General features: G+C 39.9%; 2 protein-coding genes across 11 annotated transcripts in view; one reads left to right on the forward strand and one right to left on the reverse strand.

Moving 5' to 3' along the window:
• The window catches only part of RBKS (ribokinase), a 90,253-nt gene extending 76,053 nt beyond the window's left edge, over positions 1-14,200 (forward strand). For 4 of the 5 annotated variants that reach the window (XM_070235640.1, XM_001502071.6, XM_023619323.2 and 1 more), the window contains one exon: positions 12,285-12,497. In XM_070235640.1, coding sequence (XP_070091741.1) covers positions 12,285-12,458 — 174 coding nt within the window. In that variant the 3' untranslated portion in view covers positions 12,459-12,497. Of the gene's footprint in view, positions 1-12,284; positions 12,498-13,870 lie in introns of those variants that run through there. The other variant, XM_023619319.2, reaches the window with a different exon arrangement.
• Positions 14,122-22,627, reverse strand: MRPL33 (mitochondrial ribosomal protein L33). 6 transcript variants are annotated; one of them, XR_011426136.1, is made up of 6 exons: positions 22,280-22,613; positions 21,637-21,655; positions 20,714-20,814; positions 20,204-20,335; positions 19,816-19,922; positions 14,122-14,422 (listed from the first exon to the last, which is right to left on the reverse strand). XR_011426136.1 is itself a non-coding variant. In XM_003363016.5 (4 exons), the coding sequence occupies exons 1-4, from the start codon at positions 22,544-22,546 to the stop codon at positions 14,373-14,375; spliced, it is 198 nt and encodes a 65-aa protein (XP_003363064.1). In that variant the 5' UTR covers positions 22,547-22,590; the 3' UTR covers positions 14,122-14,372. The 6 variants fall into 6 exon arrangements, 2 of the variants coding, with proteins under 2 accessions (XP_003363064.1, XP_070091742.1); XR_011426138.1 differs by lacking the exon at positions 20,714-20,814 and having other exon boundaries at positions 22,280-22,610; XR_011426137.1 differs by lacking the exons at positions 20,204-20,335; positions 20,714-20,814 and having other exon boundaries at positions 18,370-19,922; positions 22,525-22,627.
• Positions 22,628-23,241: the final 614 nt, after the last annotated feature.

Here is a 23,241-nt window from a genome sequence, read left to right on the forward strand (position 1 = left end):
CTCTCCCTCCTAAACCTTCCACCTAAGCCCTCTGGCTGTCCTATTCCTCATAAGTCAGCTCTTTTATGTCCTTAACTCTCCATACAGCCCTCCCAGGTGAAAGCTGCTCCTGATCCCAAAGCACATTCATTGCAGCTTCCAGCCATCCTTCTTCTACCCTCCTGTAGATATTCCTGCATCTTTGAGACTCATGCAATTCGCTTATATAGCTTTGACCTCCTTTCCTGATCATTTTCTGTTTATCTAAGACTCTGACATCTACGTTGCCATTTTTCTTTCCACCCCAATGCTACTATCATATAGGATGACTTCAGTCCCATGAGGATGAACCATCACCAAGTCTCATAGTTCCTAGATGCCCTCACCTTCAGTGACTCTCCACCTCTAATCCAGCCTCCCACTCCTGTGATGACTCCCAGGAAAGGGTTAATACCTGTCACCGCTTCAGTTCTGCAGGAATAAACTCACATCCTACTCTCTGACCAGCTCTCTCACCTCTTCTCCTACACTTGTTCTCACTTTTCCTTAGTTCCCTCCATTTTCTTCTGACCTGTCAACCTCATCCTGACCTCTCTTCCTTCTTCACTCAGGTTACACTCTCTGGTTGTTCATATGAAGTATTCTTTCCTGAAACCTTTGCTTCCTTTTCACCCCGACTCTTCCCCAACACCTGCCCCAAGCATACAGAGGGAAATGGGACACCATATGGAGGGGCAGCATTAGAGATTCACGGTCTTCACTCTCTCATCCCTGTCATTCTTTATCACTATAGAAAACATAAGCTCTTCCCATGAGGAAATAGGAAAATTTGAGGAGTAGCCAAAAGCCCAATCTCTCTCTCCCAAAATAGCTCCTCCACCTGCTCTTTGCTGGATTTCCACACCGATGTCCTTGGTACAACTCTGGACTGCCATTTACCACCTTTATTTTTACCTTGGGCAAGTTTTTTAACCTCCTTGAATCTTAGTTTCCTCAGTTTTAAAATAAGGGTCCCCCAGGGTTGCTGCCAGCCTCTGTGGCTCTTTGTGCAAATTAGAAGGTGCCCCTCTGAATAGGCACACAGCTTGGTGAGCCGAGCCTGGCCTGCAGACCCTCAGTCGCCCCCTCACCTGGGTGCCCTTGTGCAGTGCCACCTTATATAACCATACACTGCAGCCCAACTACGCCAACCTCCACAGGTTTCTTGTGAAATAAAGGCAAAAGCATGCACAGCAGGGAGCCTGACTCTGGCAGAACCTCAGCCAAAAGAGCTAACGTAGACCACTGTGACTTGGATTAATGTGTAGCGGGCTCCACTGGAGTGGCACCTTCAGCCATTTTCAAGCATTTACTGCCAGCTCCATGAGGTCTATCAGTGTGCTCCTATCTCTCATCAGACAGCAGAGCCCTGAGAGACTAGGGTGTGAGCTGGTAAGTGCAGTGAGGGAGCAGACCCGTGGTCATAGTCAAGAGCTTCAGGTGGGCCAGGGGCAGTGGGAGGGAATAGGGAATGAGGCAGTTGGGCAGAGAGGATGATCTGAAAAGGAGGAAAAAGGCAACCAGCCTCCCCAGGGCATCATTGCCTCAGGTCCTGGCGGCAGAGGCTGCCCACGCCAACCCCACACCCTAGTAGTGGGTGCTGCCCTCAGGAGCTCCCGCCTCTCAGATTCTTCTCTTGGGGTCCTCTCACCAGCTGCTCATGAGTGTCATCGCTACCGCACCAGCCTTGCAGAGCGCCTGGACCCCTCCACCCACCCACCTGACTAGAAGGCTCAAGTATTCCATGGGGCAGGTTTTGCCGTCATTTTACTTCACTGATACTCCAACTGCCTCCTCAGGTACCAGAGACCATAGCTTCTCAGAACCCAACTGTGTGAAGGCCCTCGGGAAAGCAGGACTTTCAGATTCTGTAAGAACAGCTCTTCCTCGAGAGGAAATCATTGTGAGAAGGCAGTGGATAGTAGCCACATGGGGATTTTTATTGAAGAAAGATGAATTATGCCTCACCCCTTTTGGCACAAAAATAATTTTCAGTAAAAGGTTAAAACCATCATGTTGTATCAATGAGAACCACTCCATTATTCCAAGAATGATTGATTGGGAAGTACTTCACTTACAGGAAAATCACAGTGATACAATACAGCTTCCACTTTTAAAGCACTTTCCATTAAAAAAAAAATCATAGCAATGTATAAAAATAGTTATACTGAATATGCGAATCAACAGCAGAGTAATTTATTGGCACTTGAAAGCCTTGTGGTATAAACAGATTCAACAATGAGAATATCAAGTAACTGGGCCGTGGCGACCTAAGCTCCATTTCACTAACACAACAGAAAGTCACATGTGGTTCATCTGGCCACCTTGGAGGAGATCACGGGAAGAGCAGCACACGATGGAACTAGGGCCAATAGCTCAGGAAAGCCCACAGCACTGGGTAAGGCAGTGAGAAAGGCGAAGGGGACAGAGATGTGGTGTAAGCCCCCGAAGAGTTTTCAAATTGTCTCAGACTGTAGGCCTGTACACAAAATAGTACAATGTCTTAAGTGTCCTAAGAGAAGTGCAAAGGATTATGAGATATCAAAAGGGACAGAGATTCTTTTTAGCTTAGTGGTTTCCTTCCTTCTCTCCTCCCTCCCTGCCTGCCTGCCTTCCACAAACATTTACTGGTGTAATGTGAACAAAGCCTGGGATCAACCGGGTCTGGATGCAGATTGCAGCTCTGCCATTTACTAGCCGTGCGACCCTGAACAAGTTATTTAATGTCTCTAAGACTTGGTTCCCTCAAGTTTCAGGGGGAGTCATTGTACAGCTGAAATGAGATTAGTATTGTTGTGTGTATATAAAGTACCCAGCTTTGCTCCCTCCTGATGCAGAGCAAACAGTAAAAGTTCACTTCCTTCCTTACCCTTCCATTCCTCTGTGAAGATTAAGTAGTACTTTTCCACCCTTTCATGCTTAAATTTCAAAGAGCTTTTCCACTGTTGGATCTAATATGACTTTTAAGATCCTATTTACTGGTCTTCATGTCTTTGAACTGATGGCCCCTGTCAACCAGGAGCCTCCCTACTTCATGTTTTTGGACTCAGAGGCCCGACTGCTGCCCTCTTTGTGAAGAAGACCATGGAACACCACCTCTTCCCCCGCCATCTCACGTCTGGTGCAAAGGTCAAGACTGGGGCAGCTGAGAGCTGATCCATCAGCAGTCATTAACTGAGCATATACTACTTTTAAGGATTGCATAACTCTGGGGAGTCACCAAGGAAAGAACTAGACAAGATTTATGACCTCTCATAAGACTTTAACTCATGGGGATTGCTTCATTCAAGGTTCTTGGTTAAAAACAAAAGTGACCAGTTGTGGTACTGGCATGGGCACTGGATGCCATCACAACAGTGCTGCCACTAACATCCAGACTTCAATTTTTCTGTAATCACTGTCACAGCCAGAAAATTTTCCTCCCAGTCCCCTCAGCTTTCAGGTGGGTGTCACTGCCTAGTCCCTAGTTGCAAAGGAAATTGCTTCGATGAGATGGGGTATTCCCAAATACAAGAAAGAGCATCTCTCAGTTCATTTCACCCCAACTTGTAGTAGATGTCCCCTTAATTGAATTAAGAAAAAGAGGGAAATCATTCAGAGGCTGAAATTGGCTCATTTGCAAATTCACGAGTGACTGAGGTTGATTTTTAAAACTTCTTTAGTAAAATTTCTTTTGTTAAAACTTACTTTAATAAAATTTTTGATTTTTTATTTGAAAAAAGTGAAACAGGGGGCCAGCACTCTGGCCTAGTGGTTAAGTTTGGCACATTCGGCTTCAGTGGCCCAGGTTCAGTTCCCAGGCACAGACCTACACCACTCGGCAGCAGCCATGCAGTGGCAGTGACCCACATACAAAATAGAGGAAGGTTGGCACAGATGTTAGCTCAGGGCCAATCTTCCTCACCACACACACACACACACACACACAAAAAGTAAAACAGTAAAGTTGCAGTAGTCCCATATACTCTTCACATAGTTTCACCAGTTATTAGCATTTTGCCACATTTCTTTTATTGCTGTCTCTCAAAATACATAAACATACATTTTTTGATGAACCATTTGAGAATAAGTTGCAGACATTGTGACTCTTTATCCCTTAATACTTCAGGATATATCTCCTGAGAACAGGGACATAACAAAACTACAATATAATTTATCAAATTCAGGAAATTTAACACTAAATAAAATAATCTTATCTTATATGCACAGGTCAATAATGTCCCAATAGTGTTCTTCATAGTTTTTTTTGCCCAGGAGCAAGCCAAGAGTATGTTTTACATTCAATTGTCCTGTTGCTTTAGTCTTCTTTAATACAAAACAAGTCCTCAACCTTTTTTGTCTTTCTTGAGATTGATATTTTTTGAAAAGCACAAGCTCATTGTTTTATAGAATTTTTCTCAATTTAGGTTTGTCTGATGCTTCTGCATGATCCAAGTTAGGTTATGCTTTTGGGGCAGGAATACTACACAAGTGATGTTATGTCTTTCTCAAGGCCCCACATCAGGGAGCATGTGATGTTAATTTGTCTCATTATTGGTATGTTGATCACTTGGTCAAGGTGATGTCCACCAGGTTTCTCCCCTGTACAGTTACTCCTGTTCCCTTTGTAATTAATAGATCATCTGTGGGGAGCTACTTTGAGATTTGTAAATATCCTGCCCTTATCCAACTTTCATTCAGTTTTAATGCATCCATTGATGATCCTTATCTGAATCATTTATTACTATGATGGTTGCAAAGCAGTGATTTTTCAAACTTCTCTATTTACTAGTTGGCATTCTACTTTAGGGAAGAATTTTCCCTTCTCCATTATTTATTTCTTCATTTATTTATTTAATATCAGTATAGACCCATGGATTCTTAATAAATTTTAATATGACTGTTAACAACTATTTTTGGAATCCATCTCTTAGATAAATTACTTTTGCATTTTGTGGATGGGTCGACTTAATTGCAAACAGCTCTCTTTCTTGATGTGGACTGGAACATTTAATCTATACCCTGCTGTCTACAAAGGCAAACAGGAAATAGAAAGAGATTGTTAGGTTGAACACATAGGTTATTGAAGTATTTTTAGTAGCAGTGGCAAAATGGGGTGCTCTGGAAGACATAAGGGAGCAAGACCTTCTAAAGAAAGGAAGGAAAGAGGTTTTGCAGATTGGCGAGAGAAGGTAAAGATGACTGGCACAATCAGCAGCTTTCAGACTAGACACAGAGCAAAGGGGACTTGGCAGAACAAGGTGGGGTGGGGGAAGGACAGAGAGAAAGACATGATGGAATGAACATGCCCAGTCTGTGTGCAGGGTGTACAGAAGAGCAAGGAGGTCAAGGGAATATGGGGGAAAGGTAAGTGTGGGAGCAACATGTGTTAAGAGTTCTGTGCATTGATTTTGGGTAAGAATACTGAGAAGCATGGAATGACAGATTCACAAAATCCCTATGAGGAAGACGTTAATAGTTTCCTTTTATTTCTAGGAAAACTAAGTCATAGAGAATTTACGTTAATTTTCCCAATGTCACAAAGCTAGTAAGTGGCAAAGCCAAGATTCAAATACAAATCTATCTGACTTCAAAGCCACACTGCCAGAAAAAAGAGAAATATTTATGGTGGAAGAACAGAGGTAGAGTCAGGGCTCTCAGCATAAGGACAGCTAGGTTCCAATATGTCAATCATAACACTTCATTAAGCCTGGCCCACAGTAAGTCTCAATAATTATCCCAACCAGGCACTTGAGAGAAAATCAGTAGTAAGCCCAGGGCACTTAAGAAATACTGCCAAGGTTTTCAAACATTACACTCCTGCACGATTCAATGACCCCTCCCTCTGCCTTTTTAAAACATCAGCTTTATTGAGATATAATTTTCATGCCTAATAAGATTTCACTCATTTTAAGTGTATGATTTGATGAGTTTTGACAAATGTATATAGTCATTTAACCACCAATCATAATATAAAACTTGCTCTCACCCCAGAAATTTCCCTGTGCAGCCCCTTTGCAGTTGATACTCTCTAACCCCTGGCTTGCTTTGTCACTTTTGCCTTCTCCAGAATTTCCTATGAATGAAATCATACAGTATGGTATGGAGTCTTCTGTGTCTGGCTTCTTTCACTTAGGATGCTTTTGAGATTTACCCATATTGTTGTATTAGCAGTTCATTCCTTTCTGTGGCTAAGCAGTATTCCATTATATGGATGTACCACAGACTGTTTTTCCATTCATCAGTTCAAAGACATTTGGATTATTTCCAACTTGGAGCAATTATAAATAATGCTGCATAAACATTCACATATAGGTATTTATATGGATATATGTTTTCAATTTTCCGAGATAAATACTTAAGAGTAGAGCTGCTGGGCTAGATGATAAGTGTATTTGAATGTATAAGGAACTGTCAAACTTTTCCAAGTGTCATATTTTGCATCCCCACGATGTATAAAAGTTCCAGTTGTTCCACATCTACTCCAAAATTTGGTATTTTCAGTCTTTTTAATTTTAGGCTTTCTAATGTATATGTAGTGTTATCTCATTGTTTTAAATTTGTGTTTCCTTAGTCTCTAATGATGTCGAGCACCTTTAGTATATTTACTTGCCATCTGTATATCTTCTTTGATGGAATCTCTGTTCAAATCCTTTGCCCATTTTTATTGTTGGTTTCTTTCTTTTTTTTTTTTTTTTTTTTGTCTTATTGGGCTGTATTATTGAGGTGTAAGAGTCTTTTATCAAATATATGTTTTGCAAATATTTTCTCCCAGTCTGTGGCTTGTCTTTTTATATTCTTTTGAAGGACAAAGTTTTGAATTTCGATAAAGTCCAATTTATCAGTTTTTTCAATGTTTCTTCCTTTTGGTGTCCTAAGAAATCTGCCTAATCAGAGTTACAAAGATTTTCTCCTATATTTTCTTCTATTTTGTTGCTTTAATGCTTACATTTAGGTCTATGGCCCACTTGGAGTTAATTTTTGTGTATGGTGTGAGGTAAAATTACATGTTTTTGCATATGAATATCCATTTGTTCCAGCACCATTTGTTGAAAAGACTATCCTTTCCTCCACTGAATTACCCTATTACAAATAAAGTGACCATACATCTGTGGGTCTATTTTTGGACTCTGTTTTCTGTTCAAGTGATCTACATGTCTATCCTTACATTGATACCTCACTATCTGATTACTCTAACTTATGGTAAGTCTTGAAATCAGATAGTTTAATCCTCCAACTTTGTTCTTTTTCAAAATTATTTTGTCTATTCTAGGTCCTTTGCATTTCCACATAAATTTTAGAATCAGTTTGCCAATTTCTAAAATTTGCCAGCTGAGATTTTTATTGGATGCACTGAATCTCTAGATCAGATTAAGGAGAACTGACATCTTAACAATATTGAGTTTTCCAATTCATGAACACGGTTTATCTCACTATTTATTTATGTTTTCTTTAATTTCTCTTTCTTTCCATAGTAAGAGTGTTTAAATCTTGCACATATTCAGTTAAATTTAACCCTAAATACTTCCTATTTTTGAGGCTATTGTAAATGGCACTGTTTTGATATTTAAATTTCTTACTGTTCATTGCTAGTATATAGAAATACAATAGATTTTTTTATATTAACCTTATGTCCTGTTACCTTGCTAAACGTTTACTACTATTTCTAGTAGCTCTTTTTGCTGGATTTCTTAGGATTTCCTCCATAGGTGATTATGCCATCTACAAAGAAAAAGAGTTTTACTTCCTTTCAAGTTTATATGCCTTTTCTTTCTTTTTCTTGTCTTACTGCACTGGCTAGGCAATCCAGTATGATGTTGAATAGAAGTAGTGAGAATAGATATCCTTGATTTGTTCCCAATATTAGGGGAAAAGCATTCAGTCTTTCTCATTAAGTATGATGTTAACTGTAGATTTTTCATAAATGTTCCTTATCAAGAAGATCAAGTTATACCTTCTATTCCAAATCTGCTGAATTTTTTAAATATTTTTATTATTTGCTGAATGTATTATTATTCAATTTGCTAACATCTTTTCAGATTTTTGCATCTACGTTCATGAGGGATATTGATCTGGGTTTTTTTTTTCTTGTAATGTCATTCTCTAGTTTTGGTATCACAGTAATGCTGGCCCTATTAAGTGATTTATAGGTGTTCCCTTGACTCTTCTATTTTCTGGAAGACTTTGAGTAGAATTAATATTATTTCTTATTTAAACATTTGCTAGAATTTTCCAATGAAGCCATCTGGTTTAGTTTTCTTTGTGGGGAAACTCCCTATTTTTAATACAGGAAAGACTAACCTTTGCTGTCTCTATCAACACAGTGTGTTGTAGTACTAAGAATGAAGGGAAATCAAGTTGTGAAATCATTGTTGCCTAAATAATGCTTCCAACACACACAGTTCTACCAGGCACTGTGTTTCTGTGGCTTTGGCTATAATGGGAAGCAGTGTAAATGATTTCAATAGAGTCTTTTCAGATATGAGTATGCCTTTTAAACTTTCTTAAAGATCTTGTCTGCAGCCAAATACCCCACTAGCCAACAGGAGTATATAAAACTGATGTCTGTCAGTGATGCAAGAAGGTTTGCTTTCAGCCCTGTGTCTTTGCTCTGGTCAGGCTGCAAGTTAAAAGTGAGGGAGGCAAGCCAGCCCTGATGGCCTAGTGGTTAAAGTTCAGTGTGCTCCACTTCAGTGGCCCAGGTTCAGTTCCTGGGTGCAGAACCACACCACTCATCTGTCAGTAGCCATGCTGTGGTGGCAGCTCACATAGAAGAACTAGAAAGACCCACAACTAGAATATACAACTATGTACTGGGGCTTTGGGGAGGAGAAAAGAAAAAGGTAAGGGAGGCACAGAAGCATGGCTTACCTATTCATGAAATATTTTTATTCTGTTAAATTTTTTTGGAAAAATATTATAAGCTTATAACAATCAGCTTAAATAATAATGTAAAAGTACATAAAGAAAAAAAATCATCCCCATTCCTTGCAAATAATAAGTCCAAATATTAACAATTTGATACATATCCTTCCTCATTTTTCTCTGTATTCTTAGGGAAAAAAAACCACATACACATACTGGTATACATAGGTGTTTTTCTTTTTTCTCTCTTCTGTTTTTTCCCCCCAAATGGGATCGTGATGCTGAAATGTCCTTTTTTGGCTTACATAATTGGCATTTCTTCAGATATGTGCATATATTTCTAACCTTTTCTTATTAATAGCTGCATACTTTTCCATGATAAGAATGTACCAAATTTTATTCGTCCATTCTCCCATTTCCTAGACAATCAGTTTCCAGTGTTTTGCCTTTGGAAACAAGACAGCAGTAGGCATCTTTGTACATATATGTATCCCTGTATTATAGGAGCTTTTACTTCTGTACGAGATTTCCAGAGGTAGGATTGCTGAATCAAAGGACATACTCATCTTTTATTTTAACAAATACTGCCACATTCCTAATATTATTTTAATTTGCATTTTATTTGCTAAAATTGAGCATCTTTTCATATGTTTATTGTTTATTGACCATTTACATTTCCTTTTCTGAAACTGCAGACCCATATCTGTTGTCCATTTTTATCCTGGATTTGCCTTTTTCTTAGCAATTTGAGGGTATTCTCTGACTATTAGGAATATGTCATATGTATTGCAAGAATTTTCACCAAATCTGTGCTTTTTCATTTGGCTTTATATACAGTGTCTTTGTACATATAATTTTTTTAATTTTTATAAAATTAAAATCTTTTCCTTTTTCATTATGGCTTTTGGGTCTAGTGACTTGCTTGTGGTTTCCCTGGTTGGGGTTATACAAATATTCATCTAAATTTTCATCTTACTATGTTACTGTTTTATTTTTTACATTCAAGCCTTAAATCTACATGGAATTTAATTTTGTATATGATGTAAGTAGGAATCAAGACTTGGAATCTTAGAGGTTGCCATAACTCTTCATATCTCGTGGCATTTTCCATGTTTTCATAATACACCCTCCACCCAGTTCATAATTTCTCTGGTTTCAGACCTTTCTCTTGTTGCCTTGCTATGAGGGAAAGCAGGAACCCCGTCTGTCTCTTTCTCCATTGTTTACGTCAGGAAAGACTGATAAACAATTGCAAAGCACCTAGCATAGTGCCTGACACATTTTAGGCACTTGGAAAACATTTATGGGAGGAAGGAAAGTGTTGAATTCACACCTGCGTTACTATGACTCCTGGAGGGGGTGGGGGTAATATTGACGGCTTTATCTGTGTAAACAAGGGGAAATGTCATTCTCCTTAAAGCCATTCACTGTCCCATGAGCTCACTCTGTTCCTTCCTCTTCCTGTGTCTTTGTTCTTTGAGGCCTTCCTTCTCTCTATAAATCTGTCTCATTCTGTAAGGACTCCCTTTTCAGGGAAGCTTTCTTCAAACCCTTTCTTAAAATCCAACAGCATTTATAAACTCTGCCACATTATTTAGCATTTAATCCACAATAGATTTTTCTTTTTTTACTTTTTATTGAGATTATAATAGTTTACAACACAATAGATTTTATTCCTTTTCTTGTGCCCAGCACTATATGCTGGGCACATAGCTCATTAAATGCTTTAATTGCAACTGAAACAATCTTGCATGCTAAGGCTCTTTATAAAGGCTGAAGTATCACCTCAAGATTTGTTAGGAAGGCTCTTGGGTCTAAGGAACCAGCAAACTGGGAAAAACTGGAAAATAACCCTGAAACTTGCTAAATACCAGAATGATTTTTAGGTAAAATTGTGTGACCATATTTAAATTATTTTAAATACATTTGTTAGATGAACACATTACTAGGTATTGCTCTGCCTGAAGGCAGAGATCAACAGACTTTCTTTGGTGTTCTGCATTTCCAAGGGTTCCTATATGGCCTTCACCAACTCGGACCTTTGGAGCTTCGGAGAAAATGGAAAGAAACCTGTTTTGTCCTTATATTTAGTTTAAAAATAACATCTGAATGGCTCTCACCACTTTCTGCATGCATTTTTATTTATTTATTTTAAAGATTGGCCCTGAGCTAACATCTGTTGCCAATCTTTTTTTCTTCTTCTCCCCAAAGCTCCCAGCACATAGATGTATATTCTAGGACCTTCTAGTTCTGCTATGTGGGACACCACCTCAGCTTGGCTTCATGAGCAGTGCTAGGTCCGTGCCTAGGATCCAAACCCGTGAAACCCTTGGCCACCAAAGCAGAGCACCCGAACTTAACCACTCGGCCATGGGGCCAGCCCCCTGCATGCATTTTTAATGGAGAAATGGCTCATTCTAGGGCTATGGCAGAGAATATATAAAATTAGCCTGGAGCATCTCAAAATTCAGAAAGCACTCAAAAACCAAAATGATGGGAGTATGTCAAAGGGACACAGGAGCCAAAAGAAAGAGCTCCCAATGGCCAAAGCTGGAACAATTTGAGCAAGAAAATAAATAATGTAGTATTGGATTATAGCCCAAAGAATAAAATAAATATCCCTGAGTTCATACTGATATAAATAAGTAACTGAATAAATAAATGGGGGCAAGGTGAGAGACAAATCTCCCACAGAGAAGAATTCCAAATAATTTATGTAGGAACTCCTTAATTGTGGACTACACTTAGTGACTTGCTTCCAACGAATACAGTGTGAAAAGAGGGATGAAAGTAACTTTACAGTGGAGACACCTGGCAAAGACTACCTTAGCCAAGTGACTGACATTAACATCATCAGTGATAAGTCATGTTGGTAGTGTGTACCTTTGAGATAATGAGTAAGAGAATGACACTTTGCCTCTGTGGTCTTCCTCCCAAAAACCATAATCACAGTCTAACCATGAGGAAAACAAACATATCCCAATTGAGGTACATTGTACAAAATACCTGACCAGTCCTCCTCAAAACCATCAAGGTCATCAAAAATAAAAAATGTCTTAAGAAACTGTCAGGGCCTGCAGGAGTCCAAGGAGACATGGCAACTAAATATAATATGGCATCCTGGATGAGATCCTGGGAAAGAAAAGGACATTAAGCAAAACTAGTGAAATCCAAATAAAGTATGGAGTCCCAGTTAATAATATATCGGTATTATTTCATTAGTTGTGACAAATGACCACAGTAATGTGAGAGGTTAACAAAACTAGGTGTGGAGTACATGGAAACTCTCTGTACTATCCTTTTACCTTTTCTGTAGATCTAAAACTATCCTAAAATATAAAGTGTGTTTAAATATTTTAAAAATACAGTTTGGGCAACAGAAGACTACATGCTTATCTCCACACCTGTGCTTTTAATTATAGGGTGCTGGTGACAGTTTTGTGGGAGCTTTGGCCTTCTACCTGGCTTACTACCCAAATCTGTCCTTGGAAGAAATGCTCAAGAGATCCAATTTCATCGCAGCGGTCAGCGTCCAGGCTGCAGGGACACAGTCATCTTATCCATACAAAAAAGACCTGCCACTTCATCTGTTCTGATTGCTATTAACCCTAAAATAAATATACCTGTAAATAAAATGTACTTGGGGGTGGCCACTCTTAGCTAGCATCTTACTATAAAATGTCCTCTTCTCCTTTCTTTGCAAATATTACGTTCATTTACTAAGTCATCCTCAAGCTTTCATTTATTTACAATGATGACTTCTTTGCTTTTCATGCATTTTCAAGAGCCAACCAGAATTAAGGATTCCCCGACCAGGATCTGTACAAACATTACCACAGTTTACAAACCAGCAAATTCTACTGCCAACAGATTATGAATTCTCTGTGTACACCACAGAGCAGGGGTTGTGGACAAGTGTCTAGAGTGAGAGCAGAGACTGCTAAATAAGGGGAGAGAACACATGAACTGGACTGCTCAAGCAGTTTCTAAGAGAGGCAGCTGATATTCAGCTTTAGCTGAGTGTTATCAAAGCTGGTTTTGCAAGAGAAGCCAGAAGTTTGGATATTTATTGAAATTTTTCAGTGTTTAAGTATCAGCAAGTGATTTTTTTTAATGTACACACCACCTGTGGGCCACATTCAACCCATGTGCTGAATAGACAAGTCATTTGTTAAGCTAGATGTTAATTTTTTTTTTCTCAAAGATAGTTCATGCATGTCACAGACCCCTTACACCAGGCTTAGCTAGGATCAGGTGAAGGATTCTTCCTGTAACCCAAGACCGTTATGTACAGTTTCAACCTAAAACTAGGCAAGATCTCACCTATTATTGCTTTGAACCAGAGCTTCAACAAAAGATGCCAGAAAACGGCTGACTGACTATAAAGCCATAAGCCTCTAAGACTCAACAGCTATCGACATCTAATTCCATTTCCAGAGAGCTGCGCTTGCATTTCCTCCGGAGACACAGATTGAGCCACGGGGAGGGAACACCTGTTATTTTGGAACAGCATTGGTTTCTTAACGCTTGTGGCCATCGTGGGCACTCTATCATTCTCCTATTTAAATACTTTAAATGAGTTAGGACATGAACAAACAGAGCTCAAAATATGAGCTGATCGATCCTTCTTAACTTCAGGCAGAAATTTGATGAGAAAACTGAGCAATTTTGAAGATTTGTGGGAAACAGCTTGAGTGAGAAAGTGTATAGCTCTGGGTAGGGCAGGAGTCCTTACCAGAACATTAGGGATTATCAGTGGAATTTCCAAGCTAGTTAGCTATGTGGTAACACCATGCCCTAGAAGCCCTAGCCAGGGCTCTATGAAAATACACTATAGCTCCTCTTACTTAAAATAAAAAAATCTAGGAGACAGTGGAGTCCAAAGCATTCCTAGAAAATCCTAAATACTGCTTTGGTGACCTGAGTTTGAGAGGATGGACCAATAGCATGGTTCCTAATTATATAAGCAAGAAACAAAATGTGCTCATGTTTTCTTTTGTGTTTTAAGGCTGGCTCCCTTCTTTTCCCTGTTGACCCTTGCCATCTCTGTTACTACACGGAAGTTTTTTCAAGATCACTCTGGAGTGTGACTCTCCCTTTTCTATGAAGAACAAGGAGGAGCAAACTGGAAACTCTTGCACAAGTCTCATTATGGAAAAACTTCTTTTATATGAAACAATGGTTATTTTTTAGTAATGTACTTATTTTTCCAATTTCAAATAGTGGGGGAAAACATCACTAAGAGACAATGGCACAGGCTATTTTAATATTTTTTTATTAAGGGCTATAAAAATATCCAGAAAGATAAATAAATGTGATGCAATGATATATGTCCTAATATGAAGAACTTTCTTTCACTGCATTGTTTTCCTTCACAATGGCTTTCAAATCACAGGAGGCAGTGATTCCGTGCCATTTCCTCTTCTTTTATTACACGCTGCAGAATTTTGAATCAGTGTCCCGCCCTCAGTCTTCTCATTTATAAATCAAATTCATTTTCAATCCATTGTTTAGAGGGAGCGTATCTTTTTCTGTTCCACAAAGAGGACTTTTTTTCTCACTGTAGGAGGAGAAAAATGGGTTGTAGCAGAAAACTAAAAAGTATCATCACCATTTTTTTAAAAAAAATACATGAGACCATGAGCCCTGTCCCTTCCTTCTCTTATTCTACTATTCCTTTGACATGAGGATGGAGCTGATTTGCAAACTCAGTTCTTCAATCCCAGAGGCCAGAGAAAATGAGAAGGAAAACAAGGAAGGGTCCACCAGCCAATCAATGGCACCCTTGGTACCCACAAGGTCATATTTCAACCAATGTGAAATATTCAAATTCAAAAAGAAAATTAGGAGCAAAAAATGGAAAACTGTCTTCACCCAGTTAATGTCCACTCTGTTAGGAGGTAAGCAAGGACACACTGGGAGCTGGACTCTAGAAAAAGAGCAGTAAGAACTGAGCAGACCACAGAGGAAAAGGCAGCCTGGCTGAAAGAGTAAGTACACATTAAACCCTGCACTTTCCAGAGAAGGTTTAACATAACCAAATATGCATTTTCTAGTTTGGTAATAGAATGACTATTATAACCAAAATCTCATTATTGTAAATGTAACAGAGTATAGTTATAAAACAAAACCAAAACAAAAGTGCTAACTGCCTGGATGAAAGATTGGAGACTAACTGCTGGGCCCTAAGGTTTTCATAGTTCCTCTAACGCCTTACAGCACTCCCTAACTTCCAACATCTCTCTCTCTCTCTCACATACACACACTACCTACTTCTTTGCCAAAAAAACAAACAATGCACCCAGGAAGATCCAGGTACTCAAAGGACTATGACATAACAACCTCTCACTTATCCCTATCATATAAAGAGATTTTGGCTATGTTTTTTTTTCTTCTTCTACAATCAATATAGACATTGTGTATACAAGATTGCCAAACTGTCTATGATTAAGAATTAGCTAGGGAACTTACTTAAATCCATTCCGACTTCTCACCTCCACCCCACCCTAATTCTAGTTCAGCAGATCGAGAGTGGGACTGGAAGTCTACATTTTTAAAAACCTCCAGATGATGCTGATGGGCAACTGGATTTAAGAACCATTAATCAGTCAAAAGAATTTTATCTATAATATGAATAAAAATAAAATATACATTACATTGCACATGATTTTTTAATACACTTCAAATCATCCAGGACTAAATATAAGTAGGACTGATGCGCCTTCAAAGTCCAAGGAGAACTACAAAGCATTAGAAAATGCTAGTGAAGAATCAAAACGGCTTCCCATCAATGTTACTCATTGCAAGAAATATTTCCCCTATATTTTTCTAAAATATATTTTAGAAAATATATTTTCTAAAAAAATTTATATTTTTTTTTATATTTTTCTAAAAAAATGGGTAAACGAGAACTTGTGTCACTAACAACCAATCGGGAGACTATTTAAATGATCCTGAACAGGAGTCACTAAGATTAGCAAAGTAAGGCTTTATTCATGAAAATTCTGATTCATTCACTGCATGAATTCTCTTAATTCAAAGAATGTTTAAGTCCACAGAACTGTTAGGCAATGTGGAGTTTACAAAACTGTCAGAACAGTCTGACTTAATCCATCAGTATTTCATGAGGGACATGTATGAATATCTGGTGAGCCCCATAGGAACCTAAAGATCAAAGTGGACAGGAATGGTGAGGGAACACCTCAAAGAGGGTAAAATTTGGCCCCTAAGGAGGAGCGGCATTTGGATGAACTAAAACCGGAATGGGCATCTGGTGTAGAGGAATGGTGCAAGGAGGTAGGCATGATAGTGGGGTTCCATGGCCTTGAATGTTAGGCTGACCATAGGGGAAGGTCCTGATTGAAAAAGAAAAATTAGGAAGACTAATTTGGCTCCATGTAATAGAAAGAATAGGGCGCTTGGAGTCAGAAACACTGGGTTCAAACCTTGGCTCTGCCATTTATCTGCTCTGAGTCCCTGGCTAATTTCTCAAAATACGCTACCTTCAGTTTCCTTTCCTATGAGAGGGATAACTCCTCCCTCCCAGGGTTGTTGCCAGATACACAGTGAACACTCAATATGTGTCAGTTGAGTTGAGATGACACACTGCTATCCACAATCATAAACAAATTAATTTTCTGTCAAAATATTTGCTGCTTAATTCATAGAAGAATGAATCTGTCAAGTTCTTTCCCTACATCTAACCTGAATCTACTCTGCTTCAATTAAGTCTATATTGTCTTGTTTAGTCATCCAAGGAATTAAAACTGACAAGTTTTCATTTTCTTTATGAAAAATCTTCACATATTTAACAAAGTTGAATAAGTTTATGCCTCGGCCTTGAATCTTTCCTCCTTGGAAATTAGCATCTAGTTTTATATGAGGAAAAGGAGTTTGAAAGGACAGAGGTTGATTCTAGCCATAGATTATACTATGAAATGCTCAAATAATTGGGAATTTTCCCATTTCCTTACCTGATTTCCTTCATAAAGCAGACTAACAAAACATTACCCTTAAACTAACCATTTAGTCAGAGCAGTGAGATACACTGGGAGAACTGCCAAACCTTTCGGAAGCCTGGGCAATGGAGCAGGCCCCGAGGCAAACATCATCACGCAAGCCTGCAGGGCATTCAGCAGGTGGGCAGAAAGCCAAGCAGTCTGCCGTTCCAGAACATTCTCTTCCTCAGAAAAGACAAAGTTGTGCTGTCAAGGCTCAGAACATTCCTTATCAGAAAAGTTCTAATCATGTGTTTGAAATTTATATATGACTATTTCTCCCACTTTCAACTTACGATCAGAACTGTTCATGGTTGTATCCTTTCCCAATCTCAAAACTTAAATCAATCTGACAAATAATAAGTTCCTAATGTCTCCATACTAAGGATGAAAATCCCAAATCATCATAGAAAGTTATTCAATCGACATTTATCCATGTTGTACAAGTTCCTAAAAATAAACTCCAAAGGAGCTAAAATGCTAGGAAAACAATTACTTTATTGTAAAGTTCATCACTTGGAGTTTTCACCAGCCGATACAAAGAAATCAGAGGGAGAAAAACACCACACCAATCCACTATCATATTGGTAAGGTCTGAAAGTTTGTGTCCCCCCAAATTCATGTTGAAATCCTGACCCTCAAAGATGGAGGCATTAGGCAGTGGGGCTTTGGGAAGTGCTCTGGTCATGAGAGTGGGGCCTTCACGAATGGGAGCAATGCTCTTATAAAACAGAACTTGCTCGCCCTTCCAGCACGTGAGGATCTGCGGGAAGGCGTTAGCTGTGAGCCAGGAAGAGGGCCCTCAGCAGAAAGCAACCATGCTGGCACCCTGATTATGGACTTCCCAAGCCCCAGATCTCTGAGAAATAAATCTATGTTGTTTATAAACCACCCAGTCTGTGGTATTTTGTTATAGCAACCCAGAGACTAGACACATACCTTATCACTCTAGTGATTTTTCCACCATATGAGGTATCATTGTGAAATTCAGACTCCTAATCATCAGGTACAAACCTAGAATTCCATTTTTATTATGATAAAGAATGACCAGGAATTTTAACACCATTAAAACAGCGGGGAACTTTATTTCCGTTAAAAAATGGAACTCACACAATTTTAAGCTGACAACTATGCTTCTTAGAGCCTTTTTTAAATGCCTTCTCAGGCTGGTACAACCCTTGTTTTTTTTTGGAAGGTGGTATTTTTATTTTTCTTAGACACCGATGAATGCAGCACAATGAATGGTGATTTGAGACCTTCTCTACAAATTCTGACGGCAGCTACGAATGTAGCTGTCAGCCAGGATTCACGCACTAATGCCCAACCAGAGGTCATGTACCAGTAAGGAAGCTTCAGCCTCCTGTGAAATCGCTCAGTAACAGGTCCCCACTTAGACTGGTTCATGACCCAAACTTTGGAATCACACAGTCCTGAGTTCAAACCTTTGTTTTGTCACATATTTTAGCTATGATGTGTCCTTGATTAAAATCCTTGGCATCAGATTCCTCACCTATAAGATAGGGTTCAGACCTCCTGGAGAGTACAGGTGCTTGTGTTATGATGGATTCATGGCATCTGAAGACATGACGACTTGTGTAGGTAGGCAAAGAAGACAGAACTTTCCATTTTGTCTGGTTATTCACAAGCACTAGTTTTGTTTCCTTTCTCTCAGGAATCACTGTCTTTTGTTGCCTATATTGTCCTTTCGTTGCTGTTGTTTCAGGTGGGAAGGTAAATTCAGTCCCTATTACTCCATCTTGGCCAGAAGCGAGAGTCTGAGTTCTTGTTCTTAATTAATGAAACAGCTGATTATGAGGTTAAGTGCCTGTCTTTCATTATATATTGGATTAATTTTGGAAAATAAGATTCTGGTACCAAATCCAGTTCTGCTCACCAACTGGGTGTCTTACAATTGAATTCAATTTTGACACTATCTACCTAGAGACAGTAACTCGGGAATAGCCAGATGGAAGTGATGCATAGGGCAAGGTATGGGGAAGGGGCGTGGAGCTTCCAGGCCACCCTCCCCAAATCGCCACATGTTCACCAACCCAGAAGCTCCAGTACAGAACTTATTAAGAAGCAACTATAAAGGGACTGTTTAGAAGCAAGGGCACAAAAATAAAATGAATGGCTTGGAGTTTTAAAATAATTTGTTTCCTAGTTTATTTATTTATTGCATAAATCTGCTCATGAAATCCAAAAACAGGATGAGCTCCCACCAATGGCAATCAGGTGCTGACTCTCTTGTTTGTGAGCAGGCAATCTGGCCTTGGGAACACCTGTCTCTTTTGGACAACTACTTCTATCTACTGAGACCATTTGCAGATACTACTTATTGCGGCATTTTAGCAGATGGTACAAAATGGACAATCAAATTCCTAGCCTCCAGCACTACTACACAGACACCATACTCCTTTAACTCACATCTAGACCTAATTACTCCCACTGTTGGACAAATGGTCCCAGAAGAGTATCCCTTTCTCAGGATACTCTTCTGTTTCCAGAACAGTATCACTTATTCTCTTTATGTAGCTGGTTTCTCATCTTCAGAGCATTGGTTAACTATCTCCTACAGAGAGGCTTTCTCGATCTTTTCTATCTAAAGGATAGGATAAGGTGGGATCCACCTCCCCCAACTTCATCCTACATCTCAGCATCCTATTTGTTTCTCTCATAGCACTTAGCATAATCTGTCATTTTTCCTTTCTCCCCCTTCCAAACCAGACTGTAAGGGCCAAGAGTGGAGGGACTGAGTCTGTCTTGTGTCCTGGTGTATCCCAGCACCTGGGACAGTAACTGCACCTTAACAAACACTCAATACATACTCGCTGAATGAATGCTGCAGTGTCAAAGGGGCCACAAAACTGCCAGACATGTTCAGCATCAGTCTGGAAAGGGCAACAGGCCTTGAAAGCATCTGAATTTATTGTGGAGTAACTTCTCTGAATCTTACCAACTGGATCATAATGCAACAGAGTCAGTTTCTCCCGCAGTCGGCTTCTCTTAGTGTTGAAGGAGAAACCTGTCCCAGCTTGGCTCACCATTTTCACCAGAATCGTTCTAAAATTAAAAAGTAGGCCATTACAAGCTGAAGAAACAGACTAAAATCAGTGATGGGGGGATGGCACATTCTGAGAATCCTATGCAGCAGTATTAGTCGTGGGATATCACTTGGGCTTGAAAAGATTCAGTTCTAAGACAGCCTATGTTTGCCATAAACCACAATTTCAAAGGGTTTGATGCCCAAGGTCTGTTCCATTACACAGAGTACTCTGGTAATGACCTAACCAAAGTGGCAAGAACAAGAAAACCACATTGTGGGACTAAACTCAGACACCCACCTCTCAGAAGGAGAAGTCAGGAGCGGGAAAAATACAAAAGTACTGGTAACCCTAGGTGGCCAGTCAGGAAATCATAAAGATGGCTGTCTCAGAAGAGCCCTATCTTCCACGGACAAACAGTAAGAGTAAAATCTGGAAAGGATAAAATAAAGGGATTGGAACTTTAACAATGCTAATGTGCAAAACCTTGTTCACCTTCATATTCTCTTTAAGTTATAGTCATCAAAAGCATAAAGTTCATGTTTGCTTCATGGACATTTTAATACATTGTACTGCTTGTTACTTTTTCATGTGTCTCATCTCCCTTTGTAGACCATGCTAGTTTATTTCTCTTCCAATTCCAAAAAGAATCGGAAGCATCTAAGATATATTACACATCTTTGCATCCCTTTCAATGTTCAGCACACTGTCTCATACATAAGAGGCATACAATATTTGTTGATTAATTATGACAGACAATAATTAGTCATTCATTCAAAAAGATTTAACAAATACCTATTAAATGCTTACTCTGTGGAAAGCACTATGGAAATGCAAAGCTCTAAACAGCTGCACCTGTGTCCTGGTGGAACTAACAGTATGGTATAGAAGGTGAGTTGTGTACCCAAGGTCTGTAAGGCAAGATGTATATGATAAGTGTCAGGATACAAAGAACATGACAGACAGGGAGTTCTTCTAAAGAAACCAAAGCCACAGGAGACTGCTACAGAACCTGGGGGTGGGAAATCCTAACATAAATGAATTGTGGGAAAAGCTATGTGAATCAAAACATATTGGGGAAAAACACTAACATACATATTTTTCATTAACTTTAATCCAAAAAACCTAGTTTTACGGATTTGTGATGTATCTGGGGTTTCAACCAAAGGCTGCTTTAGAATTTTCCTATTTTTAACACAGAAAATCTTACTTCAGTTATTGTCTACAAAATTTACTATGAGATACTGGTTTAGTCTCTATGGTATAGCATGAAATCTTTATCTTTTGCTATTTTTGAATGCTTATAACATGGATGCTAAGGATTACAAAACTCATTAAAACAGGCTCTATAGTTTAATCAAATCACACTTGTTCTGCTAGATTCCAGTAGCAGGCTCAAGACAAATGGCCCATGGTCCTCAATTTGAGGAAACAGAAATATGGTGGTAGTCCAAAGAAAGCACAGGGACTCTAATGCTTTGTTTAGGAACCAGACAACAAGAGCTCCTTTAAGTAAATTATTTGAATATTCACTTAAGTAGGTCAGTAGAGCAGGAGGAAAAATCTTTTTTCAAAGAGTTCATAGAGCCAAAATAATTCATCACGTAAGTAATCCTCAAACCAATTTTTGGAAAATCAACGCCAAACGCTTAGTTTAATATAAGGATGTATTGGCAGGGGATGAACTAACGAATCTGACAAGCAAAGTTTAAAAAAGAAAAACCTTTACTTACTTTGACTTGCTCTTGGCAACTTTTTGTAGAGAGGAAAGGTTGGAAAAGAAAAGAAAAATATCAATTTATTATCTTTCTCATGCAAAGTTCATAAAAATATCAGTAATAACCAAAAACATTTAAGTCATTAAGTATGCCAACTACTCCCTAGCTATTAGGGATCCCCTTAGGATTTTATAGAAGGAAGATAAAAAGATCCAATCAGACCAACACAATTCTGGGTGCAATGCTTTGCATAACCTCTTTTCAGTTGGACTGGTTACCCTTTAAATCCTTCTAAAGTAAGATCGGCTCCTTTTGTCTCTCTTCTAAGGTGTAAATATTTGCATTGCAACAAGCCTCTTGTTTGACAAGTTAACCTATGCAAACTGCAACAACCATCACCTCAGATGGAGAAGGGAAGTTACATCTAACCGGGAAGTCAGCCTAGTGCGAGGAAAAGCAGGTCTTGGGGGCGAGAGAACTTCCTTCCCAACCCAGCTATAGGACCTAGGGTAAATCACTGCCCCTCGGAAGCCGCCGCATCTTTGGAGTTCGAAACGAGTGGACTAGAAATTCTGAGGTTTTTCCCAGTTCGGATGTGCGGTGAGTCTGCTAATACATCCCTAGGGAGGGCAGGGGAAAGCGCCCCACTCCTGCTAACCTGACTCCACAGCCCCTGCGAACCGCAACTGAATCCAGAACCAGCACCGCAGACCCCCAGGACCCACTCGCCCCGCACAGAAGAGGGCCGCGGGGCATGCCGGACGCTGTAGTCCTGAAGGCGTGAAGAGGCCGCAGCTTCCCGGCCAGCGCGCACACCCCGCCCCACACGGTCCCGGGGCCTGCCTGTCGCAGCCTCCCGCCCTCGCCGTACGCCCTGCTGCTGGGGCCTCCAGCCCCACTTACAGGAGACAGCGGACAGGAACATGGCGACGGGACCCCCACAGTCTCCGTAGAAAGACCAAAATCCCTCAACTAACAACTGCTTCCGGGGCACAGACCTGTTCCGGAAGAGGACATCCGGGAGTCGCCTGCAGCCACGCCCCCGCCCCGCGGCCCCTGTATCAACCTCGGCTCTTGAGCCCGCCTCTCTCCTGTGTTCTTCACGCGCTGGGTGTTTTGCTTTCGTGGCGCTGGAGGTTGGAGTCTCCTTCCGTTTCGGAGATGGACTTTGTTAGTACTGAGGGTTCGCGCCCCAGGCCCTGACTCCTACTTCTGGGTCACAATTAGGTCCTTTTCATACTTGTTTCACTAAATAATCGCAACCACCTACATTAAAGCCGCAGGAACTGTATGTATTCCTCATACATACCTCTCTAGGCTATCAGGCTGCCGCATGTTTCCTTCAAATGTTGCCTAATTTTGCTTCCCCCGACACTACTCCATCTCCACCTGGTTAAGATCTACTCTCAGGTCCTTCAGAGTTAAGAACCCCGCCTGAATATCCCTGTTCCTTAATCCTGTATTGGATCTAGTAGGGCAGGACCCTGTGCATCTTAACTGCTGTATCTAAGCACCTAGCACAGTCTGGCAATATTGGCCGAATGACTTAGATTGGGAGCGCTCACATAACTTGCTTTATGTGACAAAACTAGTAAATGGCAGAGTCGGAATTTGAAACCA

This window comes from Equus caballus, chromosome 15 (assembly GCF_041296265.1).
Source record: "Equus caballus isolate H_3958 breed thoroughbred chromosome 15, TB-T2T, whole genome shotgun sequence".
NCBI classification, from domain to species: domain Eukaryota; kingdom Metazoa; phylum Chordata; class Mammalia; order Perissodactyla; family Equidae; genus Equus; species Equus caballus.